The 25,690-nt window shown below is 46.8% G+C and overlaps 1 protein-coding gene across 10 annotated transcripts in view; it reads left to right on the top strand.

The window, feature by feature from the left end:
* Window positions 1–25,690, top strand: part of SAMD11 (sterile alpha motif domain containing 11) — a 340,371-nt gene that overhangs the window by 274,900 nt on the left and 39,781 nt on the right. For all 10 annotated transcript variants that reach the window (XM_081870871.1, XM_081870873.1, XM_081870868.1 and 7 more), the window contains 2 exons: window positions 7,686–7,778; window positions 18,765–18,935. In XM_081870871.1, the coding sequence (XP_081726997.1) occupies window positions 7,686–7,778; window positions 18,765–18,935 (264 nt within the window). The remainder of the gene's footprint in view (window positions 1–7,685; window positions 7,779–18,764; window positions 18,936–25,690) is intronic.

A 25,690-nucleotide genomic window follows, 5' to 3' on the forward strand; every position in this document is an offset into this window, starting at 1 on the left:
CAGAGCAACAAATGGGAATTTCATCTTTGTACAGTAGGCTAGTTTGCACACACACAGCCTTCTCTATCCAGGCGAGCAAGAGTCTTTATCAGATTTCGAGGATGCATTTATAGCCAGGCAAAAAACACTGTGTTTGTGTGTGTGTGTGTGTGTAAAAACAAAGCTGCTGAGGAGAGTAACTTGGGAGGGTTTATTGCCTGAGGAGAGTCATGAGGGCCAAATGGACAGGGATTTGGCCCCCGCACCTGAGGTTCCCCATTCCCACTGTACCTCAAAGCTTGGGGACCCCACTTTTTCTTCTCTAATTGTGTGCTAAGAATGCACTGTTCCTGGTTTGTATAACCACACATTTTGGTCCTTGGGGACAAGTAAAAGGTGTGTAAAATCAAGCATTGTGAGAAGAAAGTGGGTAAATTTTTCTCCCATTGATAATATTGAACTTTGTGGATTACGGAAGATTCAGTACAGACAAAAGAAAGTACTCTTTCACGCAGCACAGTTCATTTAGTGTCAGGGAATCTGGGCCCTTCCCTGAAAGTAAGGATGGGGGAGAAATTCTATTCAGTGTGCATTCAAAGGCAAACTTCTCTTAACTTAGACTTTCCGGAAAAAATACGCAAACTGAAACACAGCCAACCGTGCAAAAGTCATACCTCTCCGAATTTTGCAGTAGAATTTTCCAGCCAAGTAATGTGTACGAAAATGAATAAAAGTGTGCATAAAAATGAGTACATTAATGAAAATAGCAGACAAATATGCATTATATTAGGGGAAGTTGCTTTGCAAATGCATGTATATTGGACTGTATTGATTTGTTCATCATATAATATTACTTTTGCTAATTGTGATGTTTATTTTTAGTTGCTGCTTTGTTAATGTTTTATAGATTGTTAGTGTTTTATTGATAGTTCATTAATTATATTATTTGATTTATGCTGTATTTGTGATGTTCTATCATGTTATTGTTGTTTATTGTTCTTAAGCCGCTTTGAGATTGATTTGAATGGAAAGCAGCATAGAAATACAATAAATCAAATGCTCCTTGCAAAAAGGTGTATATTAGGAGAAATTCAAACTAAACTGCTGGTGAATTTTCAGGAGGACTTTTAAAATAAATAAACCACAAATTGATGTGGAAAAGTGGAGAACTGAACTGCATATTGGAAAGATGCGAAACTGAGAAGAAGAAGAAACCAAAATTGGCAGAAAGGCAATCAGAAACCATGGGCATAATATAGAGATGAGCAGATTCCAACTGCCTTGGATTAAACAAATTTGTGAACATTTGAAACTCAGGATGTTTTCAGTCTGTGAATGCTCAGTGAGCCCCTTCCAACCGCCTTGATTTATTTATGAACTCTTGACCCTGAGAAAATGAATCAACCTTGAAATGCCTGTGGACTAAAGGACGAGGTCTTCTTTCTAAACAGTTTTCACCTTAGTTCCTTCTTGGCTTTGTTGTGTCCTCAGAACATGATAGTGAGCACATGGATTGGCTGTAAGTTTCTCGGAAAAGAAAAGATTCTCATATGCAGAGAAAACTTCAGGCTTTCGAGATCTGTTTTGTTACAGAGAAACATAAGAAACTGCCCTTGTACAGAGTCAGACCATAGATCCATTCAGCATACCATTGTATACACTGCCTGACAGTGGCTCTCAAGGGTTTCAGACCAGGGACCTTAACAGCCCTACCTGGAGATGTGAGGGATTGAATTTGAGACCTTCTGCATGCAAAGCAGATGCTCTGCCAGTGAGCTACAACCCTTTCTCTAGGTTAGGAACATAGGAAGCTGCCTTGTATCAAATCAGACCATTGACCCATCTACATTGACCAGCCGCAGCTCTCCAGGGTTTCAGAGAGGGGGACATCACCAGCTTTACTTGGAGATTCTAGGGATTAATGCTAGCCAAAGTTCCTTTCTTAACCAGGGCATGAAACAGGCCTGCAAGCTGAGGTTGAGATGTGAGGGAGCAGTAAACCCTGGTTAGCATGACATTGACACCGAGCATGACATTGGTTCCTACATAGACACAAAAATAATTTTGAAATGATAAGAGTAAAAGAGACTCTCTATCACACACCCAAGTACCATTCTCTACATATGCATAGCTTGTGCAAATTCAGCCATGGTTAAGTGTGGCATTAACACTAGGCCTGTGTCTTAACCATACAATACTTACATGTAAAAAAAAGGTAAAGGCCCCCTGACAGTTAAGTCCAGTCGCGAACGATTCCGGGGTTGCAGTGCTCATCTCACTCTGTAGGCCAAGGGAGCCGGCGTTAGTCCGCAGACAATTTTTCCGGGTCATGTGGCCAGCATGACTAAGCCGCTTCTGGCGCACCGGAGCAGCGAAACCAGAGCAGCGCAGGGAAACACCGTTTACCTTCCCGCTGGAGTGGTACCTATTTATCTACTAGCACTTTTTGGCGTGCTTTTGAACTGTACAGATACATTATTTTGTAACGAGAAAGAGAAAACGCTACCCACTTCCCAAGCACAGTCTTCATTCATGCGTAGCCTGCAAGGTAGGCCATGGTTAGCTTGGCACTGACACTAGGCATGTATCTTAACCATTTGATACTCGTATATACACAAGTGAGAGTAAGAGACACCCAGCCACTCGCCCAAGCACCGTCCTCTATGCATGCATCATCTGCAAAATGAACCTGGATCTCTTTCTTCCACCACAAAGACGAACAGCTGGGCTTGTTTTCCATACTATGAATTTTTACCACCTTTTTATGACCCGACACAGGCTGTAAAAATGAATTTTGCAGGGCATGTCTGCACACCTCTCCTTGTAAACGGCCTCGTTATAGGTGAGCAGTGGAGGAGGCTGTGAAAGCAAGCCACCCCCACCCCTGCCTCTGCTCTGTTTCTCCGAAGGGACTTGGGAGGAGGCGTCTCAAAGCTGTTCGTGTAATAAAACCACACCTTGGGAATCAGGGCCCCTCCGGATATCCTTTTTATTGCACATTCATGATGATTTGTGCTCTTGATGCTATCAGGGCAGTCACACACAATCCTTTTTTCAATACTGCTTGCGCCTGTCACATTGCACTTCATTTCCAATCAGTGCGTATCCTGTAACTTGCTGCTGAAATTTCATTACTTTTTATCCACAAATAGTCTGGTTTATTTTTGTCCCATATTTGTTGCACTTTAGCTCTGTCGGATGGCAATAATGTGGAAGCATCACAGAACAAAAGCACAATAAATCCATCACTAATGCACCATTACTCTGTCAAGAACATGTTTCAGAATATACCAGTAATGAAACATCAGTCTGGCAGAGCCCTTAATGTCTTCAAATTGCTCATTGCCTAACAATTGGTCTTCTCCAGAATGTTGATGTACAAAGTGAAACACTTCTCTCCGAGAAGGCTTTCCTTCACCATTTCAGCTCTCTCCAGATGTTCTATTTGTGGTGCTCTCATTAAGATTTGAGCTCATGGTGATATTGGGGTGATTATCTGCCATTCTGCTTTAGAACCTGTTTGCACTTGTAAACATTCTGAAGCACAAGGTAGCAGCGAGAGCCTCCTTGGTGGTGGCTCCCCCCACAATTTGTGGAATGCTGTAGTGTAAAGGTTTGCTTGATACCTTTTCTCTGATTCTACTTAAACTTGCATTTGAGGTTCTTGTTGTTATACAGTTCTACCAGTGTTGATTCTTTTTTTAACTGGTTGCATTGTTGCTTTAGTTGTTTGTGTTGTGTATGTTTTTAATGTTTTATATTCTACTTTGTTTCATCTACAGCAGATGTTGCCGAACTACAGGTGTTTGTTTATTTATTTATTAAAAATATTTATATATTGCTGTACCATAAAGAGATATCACAGAAGTTTATAACAATATCGAAAAAATTTAAATGTTCAGATGTTTCTGAACGACAGCTCCAGCCATCCTTGGCCATCCTTGTTGAGGCTGATGGGAGTTGTGGAGAATGATGGGCTGGGAATGTGGAGAAAACATCCCATTAAGGACTAACATATTTGGGTGAAAACACCCAAAGCTTTTTGCGGGCAATAGAACTGGGGAAAACCTCCCATAGGGACTAGCATCACTGAAGCTATTTTAGGAATGAAAACACACCAAGGGCATATTACGGACTAAGGGACTGTGGGGAAACCTCCCATAGGGACTAGCGTCATTGAGGTTGTTTTAAGAGTGAAAACTCTCAATTCATTTTGCAGGCTGTGGGACTTTGGGGCGGGGGGAAGGGAACTTGCCACAGGGACTAACGTCATTGGGGCTATTTTAGACTGAAAATTTACCTTGGGCATTTTGCAGGCTATGGCACTCCCATAGGGACTAGCGTCATTGAGCCTATTTTAGGAGTGAAAATGCATGTGGCGTTTTGCAGGCTGTGGGGCGGGGGAGGAGTTCCTATATTAGGAGGGGAAAACACACCTAAGGCATTCCTTCTGGCCGTGGGCAGAGGAGCCCAGCAGGGGCAGCAAGACCCAACGAGGGTCTGCCGGTTGCAGGACATTGCATATTCATTTTAAACTAGCCAGTCAGATGTTGGCTCCTGAGCCTCTAGGCTCCAACCACTTTTCCTTCTCTCCCCCTCCCCAAGTGCTGATGGCTTGCCCTCTGTTTAAATTACACCCTGTAATTCCCATGACCTTTCCCCCCCTCTCTCCCTTTGTTCCGCTGATTCCTGCCGGCAAAGGGCAGGCAGAGCCAACTGCATGCCGTGGCACGAAACCCCAACTGGGCGCCTTTCACCTGCCGGTCCATTGTTCTTTCACGGTTTAGGGAGGGTGGAAGCCAGCCCCATGCTGGTGGGGCATAGGGCGAAAACAGTCCTGTTGTCATGGATGCCGTTTCTAGGGGCAAGTGTGTTGCACGTGCCGGCCAGCGGGATGTCCAGGTTCAGGAGAATCCAAGCTTGCAAGGCAGGGAGAAATACCCCAAAGAAGAGTTTGGATTTGATATCCCGCTTTATCACTACCCGAAGGAGTCTCAATGCGGCTGACATTCTCCTTTCCCTTCCTCCCCCACAACAAACACTCTGTGAGGTGAGTGGGGCTGAGAGACTTCAAAGAAGTGTGACTAGTCTAAGGTCACCCAGCAGCTGCATGTGGAGGAGCAGGGAATCGAACCCGGTTCACCAGATTACAAGGCCACTGCTCTTAACCGCTATACCACACTGGCTCTCACACTCACATGTTTCCCATAGAGTCTCACATTCACATGTTTCCCATAGAGGCTAAGCCTCAGACTGGCCTTAAAAAAAAAAAAAAAAGTACTTGACTCTCAGTAGTTATTTTATTTATTAAATTTGTATACCACTCTTCATTTGTAGATTTCAGGGTAAAACGCAACATAAAAACACAAAATGCATAATAAAACAAGAACAAAAAGTTGGTTGTCAGCATCTCAGTTGTTAGCAGGGATGAGGGAGGAATTTGATTAAGTTCACATTAAAAGAAGTATCTCCCAAATCATGCACTTTCCAAAAACCATACAGAAGCCAAAACACAGCCACCCTTAGAAGTTTGCACTTTTCCCAATTTCTCTGTGCAGTCCTCCAGCCAAGTCATGATGTTAGGATGAAGAGTGCATAAAATGCATGTATTAGTCAAAAGAATGTGCAAAGATTGCATCACATCACGGCAATCCCCTTACAAAAATGTGTGTACATGTAAATGTGCACAATAGGAAAAACACGCACTAAAACGGTGGTGAATTTTCCATGAGGATTTCCGCAAACTGATATGGAAAAGGGGAGAACTCACTTCATGATTGGGGGGGGGGGGAGAAGTTTCAGTAGCCTTTTCCTTTTTAAAAAAGCAAACTGCAGAGGCAGTAATGCTTCAGAATACCAGTTGCTGGAAACTGCAAGAGGGGAGATCTTGGGTTCAGATCCTGCTTGATGGGTTTTCCCACAGGCATCTATCTGGTTGGTCACTGTGAGAACAGCATGCTAGACTAGATTGGTCATTGGCTTGATGCAGCTTCAAGGCTCTTTTTTATGTTCTTAAATAGATGAAGGTTTCGTTCAAAAATCAGTCCAAAGAGATAAAACTGCCAGCCATTAGGGGAAAAAAACAGGGTAAAAGGTTTCGCTGCCCAAAACTCTGTGGCAGAGGGAAAACTTCCCCCCTGATTAAGTGTTCTGATCCACAGGAAAGTTTACATACTCCCACACTCACAGAAACTGTTCCATCAAGAGATACTGTTTCACCTAATTTGCAATGGCTGCCCAATCTGAGCAACACAGTGGTTGTTAAACAGCAGGCAATTAGGACTGCAACCAGCAATACAATCAACGTCCCCGCAATCCAAGCAGGGTAGTTTTTCATGTGGTTTGTGACCAGTTGCAAAGAAATATGCACAAGAGCTGTATGGACTTTGTGCTTAAATAAATAAATAAACGCCACCCGACCGAGTTGAATTCCATGCCAGGAAAAGCTCAGTTCTGCATCTAAAGATAAATTAAACGACTTGAGCAAAATGACATGAATTTTATTTCGTGTGCATCTTTTTTAAACATAATTGTGCATAATTAATTCTCGCTTTGGTCGTGTTGGGGTTTGGGGGGACACACAGAGGTACATGAGACGCTGAAGCCCATTTCTCAACCCACCGCTTTGCATCCTGGGATTTCATTAGTCATAAGGACCAGAAGCTTGGTCGGGGGTTGTTTACATTAAAAAAAAGAAGCAGCTGAAATTGTCAGGAAGCAGAGTTCTGCTCCTATTAAGGGATGTTCTGAGCCTTTTCAGAATTGCAACACATGCACACATGCACAAAATATGATACTTGTTTTGCACAGGGTGTTTTTTTGGGGGGGGAGGGGGAGGGGTTGCAGTCCCTTTAAGGCAGAGCCTTTTTGATAGATGAGAATTTGATGCTTGCGACGATGACAAACAGTCTCCCCAGCATTATTATGGGAGGATATTGATTTTTAAATCTGTACAGGAGGAGAAGGGAAAAGCAGGAGGGGGAAATTGAGAAAGAGAGGTGGGGGGAGAGAGAGAGATGTTGTAATTGTATATTAGATATTTTGCGTTGGCTTGCTAGGACTGCACGGATGCAGAGGCTGAGTGCTTCTCGCGCAGTCTGGCGGGGAGAAGATTGCTGAAGATCTTGCGATCGCCAAGAGCGAAGGGGTGGAGAGAGAGAGAGAGAGAGAGAGAGAGAGAGAGAGAGAGAGAGAGAGAGAGACTGAAGAAAGATTGAGGAGCAGGGTGCTTGTGTGTGTGAGAGAGAGAAGGGGGAAGTGAATACTCTTTCTTTCTCTCTCTTTCTCCCCCCCCCCGCAACCACCCGCCAAGACCCCAGCTGTTTTGCATCAGGGTATGAAAAGCGAGGACACACCCGGGGGACGAAAGGCGGCCGATCAAATGATGCAGTTCAGTAAGGAAATAAACTAGATTTCCAAATTTATGGCTGGAAACGGTGGCCATTGATCAGCGTGCTGAAGGGTTGCCGGGTCCCTTTGGGCTGCATGATTAGGAAAGCATATCCGTGAGCTCAATATGACTTCCACTCCGCCACCCACCCTCCCTCCCTCCCTCCTCCCTCGCTCAGCCAGATTTGTGTGTGTGTGTTCAACATGCCCCCCAAAGTCTCTGGATGAAAGGGTGGCGGTGATGGAAAGAAGAGTGTGCCTTTCTATCTAATTCTCTCTCCCTCTCTTTCTTCCTCTCCTCTCCCCCCCCCTTCCAGATGAAGTTTTAGGCAAGAGAAGAGCGTGTTCACCCAACAGCAGCAGCGAGTGTCCCCTGGAGAGCAAGAAATCTCGAAGTGAGTCCCCAAAAGGTAGGTTCCTTTTTTTAAAAAAAATCATAACACTTTCTGAAGCTTGGGACAGTTGGCGTTTATGATGGAGAAAGAGGAGTTTTTTGGGGGGGAGCAGCAGGATCTCCCCGAGTCATGCCGCTGCTGCAATTTCCTTTCATAAAAGCTCAAAGGGTTCTTCCATTCTCAGCTTTCTGGCTACGGAAGGTGTCCCTTAACTTGAATTGCTCTTAATTTATGCTGACCCCTGCACCCTGCTCCCACCCCCGGACTTGATAAGATCTGGGTAAGTTCCTTCCTTTATGAACAATTTAGTACCGGATGAGAACATCATTCTGTAAGATTTCCCCCGCCCCCTGTCCGCTTAGCAAGAGTTAAGATTACAAAAATTACTATGTCCCATTTCCTTCCTTGGTGTTTTCCTTTCTTTCTCTCTTCCCCCCTCCGCTCCCTCCTGCCTGTGAGTTTGGGTTTTTATAGTAAAACATTTTCTTTTCAAGACTTCCGTATGGAATACAAGCAGCTACTTCAGTCGCACTCGGGGGAGTTGGGCGTGATCAACAGGATTTTTAAAATTACAGTTATTTCTTTGAAGAGAAGAACTGCATACATGCCCAATGCCATATTTGCAATCTGCTTTTGAAAGCCCCTAAGTTTCAAAAGCAGTTTTACCGTGCAGCACAGAGATGGGGGAGTACGAGGCCAGGTTCCTGTGTGAGAGAGGCAGAGACTGTGTACACATCGTACATTTAAGGCAATGACTCCTCCACCCCACCAAATAATCCAGGGAGCTGTAGTTTCTTAAGGGTGCTGGGAATTGTAGTTCTTCTAGGACTAAGCTACAATTGGTCCATCCAGCTCAGTGTTGTCCACACTGACTGGCAGCAGCTCTCCATGATTTCAGGCCGGAGTCTCTCCCAGCCCTACTTAGAGAATCTGGGGGGTTTTATTCATTTAATTTCTATACCGCTTTGTATTTTTAAGAAAAAAAATCTCAAAGCAGTTTGCAACCTACATTAAAAAAAAAATCAAGTAAAGTAATCCAGAAGAAAACATTACTGAAGAAAGTCAAGTATACATTAAAAACAACAGATGCTCTTCCACTGAGCTACAGCCCTGTCCCTGTTCCCTAGAGGTTTCCTTGTTTTAAGTTCAAAACTAATTAGCAGTCAATAGCACACACCTTGATGGAGATTGCACTCTGATTGAGGGGCCCAAGTTGTCAGAAAGGTTTTGCCTTAACAGTTACTGTGAAAATAAGTTTTTTAAGCAGCAACTTTCTTTCTCCTTGGCTCTTCTGCAGCAGGACTCTACTGTGGGCTAGAAAAAGTGCCAAGATATGACCTTGCCATGCGTTCAAAAGGGCACTAAGGCTTAAGAAAGATGCCTTCTTCACCTTCCAGTTTGTTGATATCAAAGTTTTAGGCAGTGAGGGACGGGGCGGGGGACGGACGGACAGGAGATCATGGGGTGCATCCAACTCAAGAGCAGACCTGTTAAAATTTTTGGACCTAAATTGGTCCTGCCTGTTATTTTCGCAGGGATGCAGCCAATGTTATTTCTACTGAGGGTTGTTGGCATCTGTCTGTATTGGGAGACAATGGAAGAATGTTCCTTTGGGGGAGAAGTCAAACTGTTGGAAGGTTGCAGCGCCTGTTGTGGCTGTAGAGACCGATGCAGGAGAGACATGTTTTGTTGCAGCTGGGGCAGATGAAGGCATCTGGTTGTGCTACTGCAGATGCACCACAGCGTTCCTTCTCTCTGCACTCCTCCCAGCAGTCATTTCTCCTCTGGTCACTGCTATGGATGCTCAACCTGACTGTCTGTCTTCAGGTGCTGCAGTCGTCTGCAAGGGTTTCCCCCACAGCAGAATTGATGCTACTAGCCTTCACGTCACGTTTGCAAACATTTTTGTAGTGCAAAGTTGGTCTGCCAATTGACCTGGTGCCAGAAGCCAGCTCTCTGTAGGGCACATCCTTGGGGATCCTGCCGCCTTCCATTCTGTGGACATGACCAAGCCAGTGTAGACGTTACTGAGTGCAAACATACTGCGAATGTGGGCTTGAGAGAGCATATCTTTGCTTGAAACTCTGTCATTAATGCACCTTGAGTGTGGGGAACCTTTGGCCCTTCAGATGTTGCTGAACTACAACTCCCACCAGCCCCAACAAGCACAACCCATGGGAGAGTTGTAGCTCAGCAACCTCTTGAAGGACCAAAGGCTACCTCCCCACACCTGTTTTCAGGTCTTCCACTTAGATGATGGAGCGAACTTGTTTTCTGTTGCTCCAAAGAGCAGGGCCTGAACCGGGTTCAAATGACATGCATGGGAATTTCAACTGAGCATTAGAGAGAACTTTCCGATGGCAGGAGGTGCCTGACACTCCTTTGACAGAGGCTTATGAGAAGAGGCTGGACGACTGCCTGTTGGGGAAGTTGTAGCAGGGGAGTGCCTGCATTGGCAAGGGGTTCAGCTAGATGGCCTTTTGAGGTTCCTTCTAACTCCTATGATTCTATGAAAAGTAGGCATAAGATAACAAAAGGATGGCTGTGCTTTTATTTTAGTTCTGTTGCTTCTGTGGGCAGCCAGGAGATTTGCTTCTGGGCATTTTGAAGAGGCACAGGGAAATCTGGAGAAGGCGCCAGCAGCATCCGTCTCCCTACTCCCTGTTGTTCCTAGAGCTGGAGTCACTGCAGCTTTGTTACTTTGCCAGGCAGGGTCTTCACAATCATAAGGACTAGAAACTTTACTTGTATCTTATTTCTATTTTAATCTTCCCTTTGCAATCATAAGGACTAGAAACTTTGTTTTTAGCCGTATCTTGTTTTTAATTTTATCTTAGCTTCACCATCATAAGGACTATATATACTGTATTTCCCCCCTCTTACCTTGCTTTCATTTTATATCTTATCTTCACAATGCTAAGAGGTGGGAACTTTATTGAAAAGGAAAGGAATGCAATTAAGTGACGAACCGAGACCTCAGGGTTCTCTGTTCTGCAGGGCAGTTGCAGAAGCCTAGGAAGAAGCTCCAAAACCACAAAGACAGTATAATATCCCAGAAGAATCTGGTTTTCCAGTGCACATTCCTCTTGTCCACAAGCCTGTGAAACCATTTCCCCCACTCCTCACCCCAGCCTGCCTCTCCTTTTTCCTCCTCTGCTTCCCTCTCCCTCTCTTCTCCTTGGAGTTGCAATTAGGCAGACATCAATATTCCAATAGGATCCAGGTAGGATGCTGAAATGCATTTTGCTACCAAGGAAGACAGTGATGCCAGCCAGCTTATCAGAGGGGACCTAACAGTGGTATTAACCTGTAAAATGCTGCTCATAATACGTTTGTGCTATCCATCTGCAGGCTGTTTCTGAACTCCTGCCTCCTCCTTCTCCCCCTTCTCTCCCCCCCCCCTTAACAGCTGCATCCTCTGAAAAATTAATCAAGGTGATAGCAGTTTAATCCATCTCTTGGAGAAGGAAGGCAGCTAAGCTTTAATCAGGCTTTCCCGAGACCTGACTATCTATCGCTTTTGGATTCGGAATCAATGCTGCTTATCCCAGACCCCCAAATAAGACCTCCCTTTCCCCCACACCTCCATTTCTGCCCAGATTGGCATCTCCTCCCCCCCCCATCCCACCACACTCTCTTTGACATGGACAGTTTCAGTCTGAAGCAGCAGATTATCAGATCTGGTGTGAGATCGGTCAGAATGATCTTTGTGCTTCCAGTTACCTGCAGAAGTTTAAATGAAATAGATTCTAGGGTTTTCTTTCTCCTATGTGAGGTTGACTGGTGACTGTGTGTGTGTGTGTGTGTGTGTGCCCGCCCTCCCGTCCATCCATCTGTGTCCTTTTCCAGCCAGATATACCAAGGGGGGGGGGTAAGGTGGAAGCAGTTTCCATCCTGTGCAATGTTCATGGCAATCAGGACTGCTTCCTTTCTGCTGCAGTTCAGCTTCCACTAAAACCTACATAATTTGCTATCCACCATGACTAAAACGACAGCAGTTCATTATAGAATCAAATACATAATTAACTTCAGTGGGTAGGAAGTATAAAAAACAATGCAGGAAACAGAATTATTTAGTTAAAGTTGCAAACTTAACAACAACAAAAACAACAGCAGATGATGATGATGATGATGATGATGATACTATACACTGCTCATATTAACTTAAGTGATTTCCATTCTTGACCCCGGGTGAATAAGCAAGCCCTGTCGACATCCACTCCTATTTCCATTTCTGACAGAATTCTCTGGCATCCCTAGCTGTAGTCCAGCAACATTTGGCCACTGTTATAACAAATGCTGAACTTGATGGGCCATTGGCCTGGCCTCATCCAGCAGGGCTTTACTTAGGAGTAACAGAGAAGGAAGGCTGCCGCCTTCATGCCCTGCCTCTGGGCTACCTGAGACCCTCTTATTGGCCACTGTGAGAACAGGAGGCTGGACGAGATGAGAATTTGGCCTCATCAGACCAAAGGCCCATCTTGCCCAGCATCCTGTTTCCAAGAGTGGACAGGCACGTGCCTCTTGAGAAGCCCTCAAATAGGACATGAGCACAGTTCTCCATCTCCCACTGTTCATCCCAAGCAACTAACATCCAGTACATAGTGCCTTTGACCATGGAAACTCCTTGCAAATGTTATAACCCATAGCCACGAAGAGCCTTATCCTCCATTAAATTAGTCCAACCCCCTTCAAAGTCATCTACCCTACTGGACATGGCAAATAGAAGGGGAAGAAATGGAGGCAGTGATATACCTTCTTGGGCTCCATGATCACTGCAGATGGTGACAGCAGCCATGAAATTAAAAGACGCCTGCTTCTTGGGAGAAAAGCAGTGACAAACCTGGACAGCATCTTAAAAAGCAGAGACATCACCTTGCCGACAAAGGTCCGTATAGTTAAAGCTATGGTTTTCCCAGTAGTGATGTATGGAAGTGAGAGCTGGACCATAAAGAAGGCTGATCGCCAAAGAAATGATGCTTTTGGATTATGGTGCTGGAGGAGACTCTTGAGAGTCCCATGGACTGCAAGAAGATCAAACCTGAAGGAAAAGAAGATCATTCTGAAGGAAATCAGCCCTGAGTGCTCACTGAAGGACAGATCCTGAAGCTGAGACTCCAGTACTTTGGCCCCTCATGAGAAGAGAAGACTCCCTGGAAAAGACCCTGGTGTTGGGAAAGATTGAGGGCACAAGGAGAAGGGGATGACAGAGGACGAGATGGTTGAAGCTACTAACATGAGTTTGACCAAACTGCGGGAGGCAATGGAAGACAGGAGTGCCTGGCGTGCTCTGGTTCATGGGTCATGAAGAGTCGGACACGACTAAACAACAACATTTTTGGAGAGTGCGTTCCATAAACTGATTGCCTGGTGCTGTGTGAGAAAGCCCATCATTTTTTTCGTTGCACAGCAACTTGACAGTGCTTCTCGTGTCAAGGGTTTCGTTGCCCAGTTTACAGGGTGTGAGTTTGTATGCATATGCTGCTATACCTGAATATCCTGCATTTTGAGATAGTTACCTTCTTGAGTTCCCCTTCCTTTATTTGGTGTTCCAGCCCTAAAATCTCCTCCCCTATGAACCAGATAATGCTGCACTGACCTTGACAACTGCTTCTGCAACCCCCTTTCTACCATAATCGTCAATTCCCCACCTGGCTGTTCTGGCCCTGAAGCGTGAACATCAGAGGGGACAGCAATCCTATTACAGCAATACAGCATTATTAGTATTTTATAGTTGGGGATATGGGATAAACTCGATATGGTTTGCATTTAAAGGCGAACCGTCCAAATTTACACTTTTCGAAATGATACTTGAAACGTAACCATCTTTTGAAATTCAAATTTCTCTGAATTTTGCAACGCAGTCCTCTAGCCGGGTCATGTGTACAAAAATGCATGTGATAGGGTATAATGGGTGCCTGTAAATGCATATTTCAGTGAAAATTATAGACAGGAAAATGTATCATATTAGGCAAAATTGCTTTGCAGAAATGGGTACATTAGGTAAAACTACACAGGAAAATGTGAATATTAGAAGAATCATAGAATTGTAGACTTGGAAGGGACCCCAAAATCTTCTAGTCCAACCTCCTACAATGCAGGAATCTCGAGTAAAAAGAAAAATCCAAACTAAAGAGCTGATAAATTAGCTTTGGAAATTGCTTACAGTTTTCAAACTGACGTGGGAATGTGGGGAACTTAATTTAAGATTGGAAAAATGATGCCAATATTGACAGATATGAAAAATGATGCCAATATTGACAGATATGCCCATCCCTAGCGTAGCCCACTGGCACTTGCTGTGGCTGCATGCTCTCTGGAAAAGGATGGAGAAGCAACAGGATGTGTTGCTTTGCTCTGCTCTCTCCTTCCACCCAGGGAAGAGGGAAGGGGAGACACCTGTAGGGGCTTCCAAAGCTTCCAGCTGTGAAGCAGGTAGCCTTCTCTTCCTTTCCTCCTCTGGAGATCAAAGACCAGCCCTATCTCAGCAGAATCAGGGGCCGTCCAGGTGTGCCTGCTGTCAAACTGAGCAGAACGTTCTTGCCTCTATTGTGGAAATTGAAGCGTATCAGAGGCCCGGAACAGGAGCCGCACTGGCAGGTCGTGGAGGAAGTGTCCGCCCCAGGAGAAGACTCCTGACTCTCTCCTCTTTGTCTCCCGCCAATAAAATCCTCACTTCTGACACAGGTGTGGAGATCAACTCCCCAGATTCCACAGGAGATGGGAAATGAAGTTGCATTATTAAGAGGCTGGTGGCTGAAGAGAGAGAGAGAAAATTGTTGAGATGGGGACTGTCTCTTTCCACCCACTACTCTTTCTTTAAGCAAAAATAAGTGCAGGAGAAGCTTCAACACATTGGAGGAATTTTGAGCTAGGCTAATGTAAGCATTGGTGGGGCGGGGGAATTGCAGTGTCAAGGAGAGTTCTCTCACTTCCTATGTGATCCAGTAGACAGGAATGTTCACACTGCTCTAATTCTCAATTTCTGTGCCAGGTGCAAACTGGGATTTGTGGGTCTTGGTAGTAGGGCACCAGATTGGATGCTTGGGGGGGGGGGCGGTTAGGCAGGTCGCTGCAGGATTGCCAAGCAAGAGCAGCTGAAGCCTTCTGACAATAGTGAGGACTAGCAACCTGCTTTCTCCTTAGGCAGTTGTTCACAACAATCCAAAGTTCTGTTCCTGAATCCAGGTTGCCTTTCTGTTTTGGTTCACTTCAGGTAGCCAGTAAGGTCTCCCATTCCCTCTTCTCCTGTATGTGAAAACTTTTTAGGTTCGGGGCTGACGAATGGACAGAGGGCTGAGGAGCATACTTCCTCTGAGAGTGACGGGAGAACATAGCCATTGTGCCTTATAGCTATTGATCCAAGTTGGTGGCATTCACCATATCTAGCTGGTAAAGGTAAAGGGACCCCTGACCATTAGGTCCAGTCGTGGCCGACTCTGGTGTTGTGGCACTCATCTCGCTTTATTAGCCGAGGGAGCCAGCGTACAACTTCCAGGTCATGTGGCCAGCATGATCAAGCCACTTCTGGCAAACCAGAGCAGCACACGGAAACGCCGTTTACCTTCCTGCCGGAGCAGTACCTACTTGCACTTTGACATGCTTTCGAACTGCTAGGTTGGCAGGAGCAGGGACCGAGCAACGGGAGCTCACCTCGTCACAGAGATTCGAACCACTAACCTTCTGATCGCCGAGTTCTAGGCTCTGTGGTTTAACCCACAGCACCACCCACGTCCCTTATCTAGCTGGTAGTTGTTTAACTATGCACTGTGTGGTTCATTTTAAGGAATAAGCTACTTCTGTATAAACCTTCAGTAGATTCTTAGATAGGGGAGGCACCTATAGGAGTGAAAATAACAGTCCAGCAGCTGGATCAGGCTGAAGACCCGCCTAATCCCGCTCTCACAGTGTTCTCACATTGTGGGGGGTGAAGCGCCAGTTAAAGGTGCTGGCAGAGTTCACACACAGTTGTCACGTGAGCTGGAATGCCAGGGGACGGGCGCCTCCGAGCGGCATCTGTGCGCCAGGCGGAGCAGAAGGCCAGGGCAGCTGCTGCCGTCTCGGTTGCGCCCTCTGAGTGGCTCAGCCAGAGTCCTGATGTCACACCTGGAGACGTCTGGAGATTTGATGGGATCAAGCGCCTGGCTTTAACCCGCCGGCGCTAAAGACCAAAGCAAGACAGCAGAGCCGCAGGGCTGAGATGGGTGGTAGAGCGGGAAGAAATATCCCTTGGGTTCTTTCCACACATCACATCCTAACCCCCCCCCCCACCTACCCCTGCCTTTCTCTGCACTTTGCCTCTCTCCGCCTTGCACCTGATATCATCTCTGGGACAGATTCCTCCTCTGCACACACCAAGTCTTTTTCTCCAGCCGAAAGCAACGACACAATCCAAATCTCCAGTGATTTCCCCCTCCCCAAATCCTGGCTTCCTCCCCTCCCCACCAAGCTTTGGCTCTGAGTGGTGGTGGGGGAACAGCAGAGTTGAGACAGTTGGTGCATTTCTGAGCTTTCTCTCCAGGGAGCCAAGTGGGCGGGCAAGCGTGGGAGGCCTTGTCATTCAGCAGCAGGGAGCGGCGGCGGATGGCGGCGGCAGGAATAGAAAGAAGGGGAATTCCAAAGCTGCGGCTGCTCCCCCTTCCTTCCCTGGGGTGTAGACCACCTGCTCCACCATGGGCAAAGCTCCCTTTGTGCGCTTCCCTTCTTGGCCACCCCTCCTCGTTCCTCTCCAGAGTCAACAGGTCTTCACGGCTTTTAGTGCCAGGTGCAGGTTGAAGTTTTAAGTTCACAGTGCTGGTGCATAAAGCCCTTCTACAGCTTGGGACCAGGATATTTGAAGGGTCGTCTCACCCCTTCTATACCCAGTTGATCACCACGGTCTGCAGATGAGGGCCTCCTGCAGTTCTTAGGAATTCCATTCCACACAGCGCTGGAATCGGGCTTTTAGTGTGGTGGCACCTGCCCCTTGGAATTCCCTCCTGTTAATTATTAGACACATTTTTCTGTGGTCTTTTCAACTCCTGCAGACCTTCCTCTCTTCCAACAAGCCTTTATTACATTTCACACCCCCTCCCGACTACATCTCTGTTGGAATTATGTTTAAGATGTTTTATTTACTTTATCATTTGTGCATTTGCCACACTGGGCTCCTTTTGGGAAGAAAGGTGGGATACACATTTAAATCATGGCGATGAAGCGGCAATAGCATTTTTCATTGACATCGTTCCCTGGGCTCCTAATGCTATGTGCGTCAAGTCAAGGCAGAGATTTCTCATCCTGGTGCATGAGAAGCCAGGCACTTCTGGTTTATGGAGTGGGCCCCTTGGTGGAGATGCACTTCGTAAAGATACAGATTTCCTTTTACAACTTTTCAAAGTGTCCTGACCTGATGCGAGGGTAGGAATTTGACTGGGTCTGCACCATACATTTAAAGCACACATCTTTCTTCAAATAATCCTGGGAACTATAGTTTGTTCAGCATGCTGGGGGTTGTAGCTCTGTGAGGGGGTGAACTACAGTTTGCAGGATTCTTTGGGGCAGGGGTCGGAAGCCGTGTGCTTTAAACATATGGCATGTATGCAGCAAAACCCGTCTGAGAGAGAAGCACTGGAATCTGCCAGTGAGGCAAGGGGCACTGGCCAATGAAGACAGAGAACCCAGTGTATTGGCTTTGTCTCTTCTCCCAACCTTGCTTCCTCCAGATGTTTTTGGACCCCAACATGACCTAGTGATCAGGGGTGATGGGAGGTGAAGTCCAGCAGTGTCCAAAGAGCCACAGGTCATCTAGCCCTGCATCAGAAAAAGGCAAGGTTGTGACAGTGGTGTCTTTTACTCCCGTATGCCAGCTCTGTTAAATACTAGAAAGGCAGAGTATAAAATGTTAGGAAGTGAATGAATGCCCCCACAATGGCACCACACACCCTCCCTCTGCAGCAAAGATTGTGGTGCCCTTTGGCAGAGTTTGTCAAAAGCTGTCCACCAGGATGTTCACACTCACTCTGGTTTGGGGGTTGGGTGGGGTTTTTTTTTGTTTTTTGTTTTTGGAGCCTTGACACATTTTTTTAAAAAACAAGCAAGAGGGTTTTCTCTTCATCTGCCTGGTCATCACCTCCTGGGCCAGGAAGGCTCTGCTTTCAGAAGCCAGCTGCCTCTGTGCCCATCACAAGCACATAGATACAGGGCCCAAGGCACAATCAAAGCAGTTCCCTTAATAGATCGTTATCTGATTCAATTAACCGCGCCAACTGTTCTGATGGGAGCTCTGCAGCATGCACACCCATGCATTTGGGGGCGTCACCCCTCCAACTCACTTGCTGCCTTTGCTCTCCCCCCCACCCCCACCCCCCGCACCGCAATGTTACCACTGATGTTGGGAGTTCCTCTGGAGTAATGAAAAGCTTCAGCCTGTGGGGATGATCAGAGATAAAACAGTGTTGGAAGGAAGCTGCCAAAACAAGAAAATGGTAATTACTGTTGAGCTTTGCTTACAGTAAACAAACGTCTCCAGGCCTGGTTTTTTAATCTTCCACCGTGTGCTGCAGCAAGAACCTGGAGGCACCTTTGCTGTTTCAGGGGTGAGGTGGGGGAATGGGTGGCAGAAATGGTTGGGAGCCAGAGGTGGGCTGATTTTTATCTATGGGTGCCCCCAGAAGTCCTTTTCCTTGGCCATTCATGGTGATTCATGATGGTTATTGGGGCAATTATACGTGATTTCTATTTTCAGTGCCGTTTTCATAGAATCACGGAATTTTAGAGTTGGAAGGGACCCACAAGGGTCATCTGGTCAAACCCTCTGCAGACGGCCATCCAACCTCTGTCTGAAGGTAGTCCGTTCCACGGTTGAACAGCTGTTGCCATCAGAAAGTTCTTCCTAACGTTTAGTCACATTAAATGAATAGCAGGGAAAACCCAGTCCACCTGAGCTCCTTGGAGGAAAAGGTGAGATAGAAACGCAACAAATGAATACACACCCTCTTCATGTTTCATCTTTTCTCCTCTCAGAAAATTCACACACTCCCTTGTTGGAGGGTGCCGTGACTCAGATGACCCCCGAGGAGCACTACAGGAGGATGATGTCCGCCCTCAATGAGCATGGCACCTTCGAGGAGCAGCAGCAGCAGCAGCAGCGCCTCTACCAGTTGGCCAACAGCATGGCAGTCCCTAGCCATAGTGGTGAGGACCTCCTTTCGTTGTCTTATCATGAGAGTGCCTGCCTGGAGCTTTGAGCCACTTCCACCACCCCTTGGGAAGCTTATCATGGAGCCCCCCGAAAGAAAACACTGGGAATGGCCCCCTAAAGGCAGTTTTCCCACAACCACTTGAGTTTCCCCAGGCAGTGCACATTAGTCACAGCGGGACGTAGGAAGCAGCCTTACGTTGAACCAGACCATTGGACCATCTAGCTCAATGCTGTCTGAACTAGCCAGCAGAAGCTCTCTAGGGCATGGCTAGGCAAACTAAGGCCTGGGGGCCAGATCCAGCCCAATTGCCTTCTCAATCCAGCCCATGAATCAGTGTGTTTTTACATGAGTAGAATGTGTGCTTTTATTTAAAATGCATCTCTGGGTTATTTGTGGAGCAAAGGAATTCGTTCATATTTATTTTTTCCAAAATATAGTCTGGTCCCCCACAAGGTCTGAGGGACAGTGGACCGGCCCCCTGCTGAAAAAGTTTGCGGACCCCTGCTAGGGTTTCAGGCAAGTGACATTCCCAGCCAGGGGTTGAACCTGGGACCTTCTGCATGTAAAACAGATTCTCAGTATAAACAACACACTGAGCTGGACAGATCAGCGGTGTGACTGAGTATAAGGCAGCTCCATTTCTGTATCTTAAGAGAAGGGCCGTGGGTCGCTGGTAAAGCAATTGCTTCGCTAACCAAATTCAATCCCTACCTTCTCCAGTGCAGATCAGAGGTGGGAAACAATTTTCAGCCCAAGGCCTCACTTCCTTTTTTTTTAGCAGCCTCCCCAGGTGCCACATGCCAGTGTTGGTGGGGTGGGGAGCAGAGGGTAAAGTGGGCGGAGCAATGCATGCAGATTTTTACCTTTGTGCAGCAGACTCATTTTCTGCACACAGTTCATCCACTAGTTCATCCTCCATTCAGGCAAGTGTGAGAGGCATGTCAGTGTTAAAGGGCTCATTCCAGCCAGGCAAAAACAGTGCAAAGCATGCTGGTGATGGCTGGCAAGAGAGGCTTGGGGGAGGCACATTTGGGCCTGAGGTTCTTCACCCCAGGTGCAGACAATTCTGAGCTAGATGGACCCTGTGCTCTGACTCAGTAGAGGGTAGCTTTCTGTGATCATATACCCAAGTCCTGGGGCAACAACAGGCGGTGATTTTAACTCAGCATTGGGACTTAAAAGTTATTTGCCTCTGCATCTGGATGATGTTAGCTGGGTTCTTTTGAAACAGCAGTTTCTCACCTGGTGTTTTGCTGGATCAGAAACAGCTGGGAGAGGCATCCAGCCCCTTTAACTCAACCCAGATCATGAGATAGGGAGATCAGGGGTGGGATAGAGGCGTTGCAAGGAAGGAAATTGTCTCCTTATGGTGGATCCTCCGTTTGACAGATCGTTCTCCCTGGAATTCTGCCTTTAATGCAGGGATGGGGGACCTCTGTGCCTCCAGATGTTGCTGGATTGCAGTTTACATCAACCATGATGGGATGGGCAGATGGGAGTCTTGGGCAGATGAGAGTTGGACTAATAAAGGGTTTCCCACGCCTGCCTTGTAGGTAGGGGCCAGAGAAGGCATTGCCGCTTGCAGTGCTGCTTCCGTTCAACTGCAGTTTGCCTTCTGCCCAAAAGGACATTATTTATATCACTGTTTAAAATTTTTACGAAACTAATTACATAAATTGCATAATTATTGAGTCCACCAAAACCAGTAGCCTGCAAAAGGCTTGTTCTTGTACCTGTGCATCACCTGGCAACCATTCTCGACTTGCATTGGCAACCAGGCAAGCAACTATTCAGAAGGCTGACTCCGGGGCAGAACTGGATGGCTAAGAGGATGGACTCCCTTCCATCTCTCACCCTGGAATAGCAGAAGCTCCCTGGGAGAAATAAGCTCAGTGAGAGCAAGTATAAATTTTATTCCTGCCAGCACAAAGCACTGATTATCTGCGGGCACACCCAGTGGCACCAACTAACCTTTAATAATTTAGGAGCCATTTTTTTCTTTTTCTTTAATTGCTTGTCTCTCCTTTCCTCTCCTCTCTTCCTTCCTTCCCCCCCCCCTCCACTTGCACATGCCGTTCTCCATCTGCATCAATCCTCACATTCTCCATTTCTCCCGCGCCTGGAACTGCCGTCCCCTGTAGCATCCGTGTGTCAATCACTCTTGATTTCCAAACCGTCAAGAGAGTGTAGCATTGTAAATAACACATCCTCTGCATGTCTGCGCGGGCAGGCGGTGGGTTAGGGGGAGGCAGGGCTGTTGCTGGAAGAGAGGAGGAGGGGAGGGAGGAGGCGGGAGCGGAGGAGGGTTTGGGTGGATAGTTGCGGTCATTCGGGATCAATGCCGCTCTTGGAATTGGCAGCGCATCAGGCTTCTAAATTGCAGCCCCCACTGCAATAAAGCACGGCCAGCCTTTTTCAGATAATTAATTTATAAACATTGGAGGTGTGCAGTCACTGGCTGGAGAAAATTCTCTGGGCTTTTCAGCGTGTGAGATCTGGTGGGGCTTGATGTTCTCTTTTTCTTTCAGGGCGGGGTGGGGGAACCCTCATTTTAAAAATCATTCAGAGAATCTGTGTTTGTGTGTTGTATATATTAGGTTTGCAATATTTAATAGTGTAATCGGGGGTTGTATCCAAAGCGCGCGCGCGCGCACACACACACACAAATATAAAATATCTAACTTAAATGTGGTATGGAGGGGAGGCAGGAATGTGATTTAACATGGAACATTGTGAAATGCTTTTCAATATTATTAGTATGATTAATAATTAAGTAATTGTGGGTGGTATTCGATGCTACCCCTATTTAGAGTAGACCCACAGAGGTTGATGGGCATGACTGGCTTAAGTGCATTATAATTTCAGTAAGCTGCACTGTGTAGGACTTAGCTGGAGACAGCTCTGTGGTGGTGTTTTTGAATGTATAATGAGATACCGTGCATGCAGATTTACTCAGACATAAGCCCCATTGAATCCCAGGTAAGAGGGTATAGGATTGCAACCATGATCTGCTTAAAAAGGTGCTACCTATGAACCAGGCAGCAGGGGTGGGTTTTTTTAAAGACAGTTTTTAATGCAAGTGCTTTTAAAGACAGGTTGCAGTCTCTACCATCAAACAGGCATCCATCCTTCTTTCATACACCAGGACAGAACGCCTCTTCCAAACTGGGCCAGCTCTTCCATTAGGCGTCTACCTCATGCAGCCAGTTCTAGGAATTCAAGACCAGCACCGAGGTGTTACTGGAGTCCAGAGCTGTGTGTGCACCCTGAATCTCCTAAGTGAAGTTTCTGCTCTCGGGTCCACTGATAGGGAGAGAATAAGGCTACCAATGGCTGCCAGCACTGCTGTTTCACTCAAGTCCAGGGCTTCCCATTGGGGCACCTGGCTGGCCACTGTGAGAACTGGATGCAGATCTAGATGGGCTTTTCCCTCTCCTCCCCATTTTTATCTTCTCAACAACCCTTTTTGCTAGCTAGCTAGGTAAGTGGGTGGCTGGAGCAAAGTCACCCAGTCTGAGGTTCATGCCTGAGTGGGAATTTGAACACTGGTCTCCCAGGCACTAACCCAACATCCTAACCACTAAACCACACGCAGGCTCTCTGCAAGCCAAAGCTGTGAGTGGGCAGGCAACTGCTTGTCCCCCCACTTGCATGTTCTCGAGTCCTTCATGAGATGCTCAGAAAAGGTGACTCTTACATGATCGCTCACCTCTGGGCTCAGCCAGGGGAGCTGGTGAGAACAGGACTTCTCCAGTATTATTCCCACAAACTCTCCTTGTCTCCTCTCCTTTGCAAACCCATTCTGGCATCCTGGGGATAAAGGCATCAAATGGTGGTGATAAATAAAGCATTGTCTGCTTCCTCCAAAGTTCTTGGTACAAACTGCCGCCAATTAGTGATTGCTAATTACCTGGCTGTGGAAGGATTACTGCTCCTGCTTTAGAAAAGGAGGGAAGGGGAGAGAGGCTTAGCTGCCTCAGCTTCGTGGCCTCCGCTGAACATGGATACAAATGTAGGAACTGTTTGTTTGTTTGTTTTTATTCAATTCCATTTGCGAATCACTTCCCATAAAATACCTCAAAGCAGTTTGCAGTAAAAAGAACAAAACCAAAAATAGCAAAAATCATTTCCATATGTAAAAACGTTTCCATATGTAAAAACAATTCCATCTATACAAACAATTAAAGAACAATTTTGTATATAAAAACAATTACAAATCCAGTACGTTTACAGATTGGGATAAAGATCTCCTCTTTCAGAGGCTTGTTGAGAAAGGATGATCCTTCAATGTGCACCCAAGTCTGTCTGTCTGTATTCTGGGAGGGATTTCTAAAGTGTCGGTTCTTCCCCTCTGAACACCCGATTCCTACATCATATGGAACAAACCTCCTGATAAGATGATACCTCATAATGGGTTGGGTATACAAGGAGTGAGAAGCTCTTTCAGGTATCCTAATCCCAAGCTTTATAGGGCTTTGCATACCAGTAATAAGGTAAAAGGTAAAGGACCCCTGGATGGTTAAATCCACTCAAAGGTAACTATGGGGTTGTAGCGCTCATCTCACTTTCAGGCTAAGGGAGCCGACATTTGTCCACAGACAGCTTTCCGGATCATATGGCCAGCATGACTAAACCACTTCTGGCACAACAGAACACCATGATGGAAACCAGAGCGCACAGAAATGCAATTTACCTTCCCGCCACAGCGGTACCTGTTTATCTACTTGCACTGGTATGCTTTTGAATGGCAGGAGCTGGGACAGAGCAATGGGAGCTCACTCCGTTGCAGGGATTCGAACCGCCGATCTTCTGATCAGCAAGCCCAAGAGGCTCAGTGGTTTAGACCTCAGTGCCACCTGTGTCTCATGCATGCACACCTTGAACTTAACCTGGGAGCTAATTGGCAGCTAGTACAAATTATCTAGTTGGCAGCTAGTACATGGGGACGCGGGTGGCCATGGGGACGCGGGTGGCGCTGTGGGTAAAAGCCTCAGCGCCTAGGGCTTGCCGATCGAAAGGTCGGCGGTTCGAATCCCCGCGGCGGGGTGTACTCCCGCTGCTCGGTCCCAGCGCCTGCCAACCTAGCAGTTCGAAAGCACCCCCGGGTGCAAGTAGATAAATAGGGACCGCTTACTGGCGGGAAGGTAAACGGCGTTTCTGTGCACTGCGCTGGCTCGCCAGATGCAGCTTGTCACGCTGGCCACGTGACCCGGAAGTGTCTCTGGACAGCGCTGGCCCCCGGCCTCTTGAGTGAGATGGGCGCACCAACCCCAGAGTCTGTCAAGACTGGCCTGTACGGGCAGGGGTACCTTTACCTTTACCATTACCTTACAAATTATCACTGGGTATAAGAAGCTCTGTGTGTGCGTGTGTGCACGTGCGTGCGTGTGCACGCTATGGTGGTGCAGAGTATGTGCAAAGCATGACTAGGAGTACTATTTCAGGGGGAGGAACAAAGATTTCAGTGGTTCAGGCAAGATTTCATACCAAGATTAGTGAACCTGCTCTTGGAGAGACCCTCTTTTGTGGAAACCTGCATGTCTAGAGGCACACGACCTTTGGATGGTATTGCTTTCCTGTCCAACTTTGGGAGCTTCGTGGTGGCCTCTTCTCTGGGGACGCTGCACTATATGCGTCTGTGCTCTGATCAAGACAGACTGCTCTTTTAAGTCTTAGGTTTTAATCTTAGGTTCTTTGGCTGAAGATATTTCAATGAAAAACAGCAGTTGGAATTGTGTAGGATAGCCTTAATCAGTCCAGACGTGGTTGGACTCCAACTCCCATCAGCACCTGCCAGCATCCTAGGTGATTGGGTGTGGCTAGACTACAACTCCTGAGGGCTGGAGGAGGGTCTGAAAAACAGTGGAGGCGGGACGTGACAACCCGCCCCCTCCCTCTCTCTCATCATCTCCAGGTGTGACCATTTTCTTTCCACTTTTACGGACAGGGAAATCAAGACTGGGTGCAAACACATGGCTTGTCTAAAGCCATTAATTTGTTGGGTGCAATTTTATTTATTTTTTAAAGAAAGAAGTCCATAGTCCTGCTTATACATTCTTTGATGTTTTGGGCCAGGGGGCGGGGAATATCTTCTTGCCCTACCTTGAGATACTGAGACTCAAACCAGGACTCCTTGAATGCAGAGCACATGCTCCTACCACTGAGCTGGTCTGTGCACATGCCATACATTTAAAGCATGCTGATTCCTCCCAGAGAATCCTGGGAACTGTAGTTTGTTAAGGGCACTGAGTGTGGTAGCTCCGTGAGGCGCAAATGATAGTTCCCAGGGTTCTTTTGTCCCTGTTAAAAATCTACCTGCAAAGCTCGGGCTTCCCATACACATGCATATTTTATCAGGTTTATGTCTGTGATTCACCCCAATCCTTCTCTCTCTCTCTCTCTCTCTCTCTCTCTCTCTCTCTCACACACACACACACACACACACACACACACAGTCTTCATGCTTGGAATTCCCTGCATATTCAGAGAGACTGAGCCGCAAGAGCCACCCAAGGCAGATGCCTCTTCCAGTCCCGCTAGCACATGCCAAACCACCACCTCCCTTTCCTGTCTCTCTCTCTCCTCTCGTCTTTCTCCCTTTCCCCGCCCAAAGAGCCTTGCAGCTCGGAAGCCGAGCTCCAGGGATGGTGCAGACGGACGTTGGTCAAGGCAGACTTAGCGTGGCAAGAGCAATATATAGACGGCCAGGGCCGCTGAGATACAAATAAATCCCAGCCAGGCTGAGCT

This window comes from Podarcis erhardii, assembly GCF_964252035.2.
Source record: "Podarcis erhardii genome assembly, chromosome: 7".
Taxonomy (NCBI): domain Eukaryota; kingdom Metazoa; phylum Chordata; class Lepidosauria; order Squamata; family Lacertidae; genus Podarcis; species Podarcis erhardii.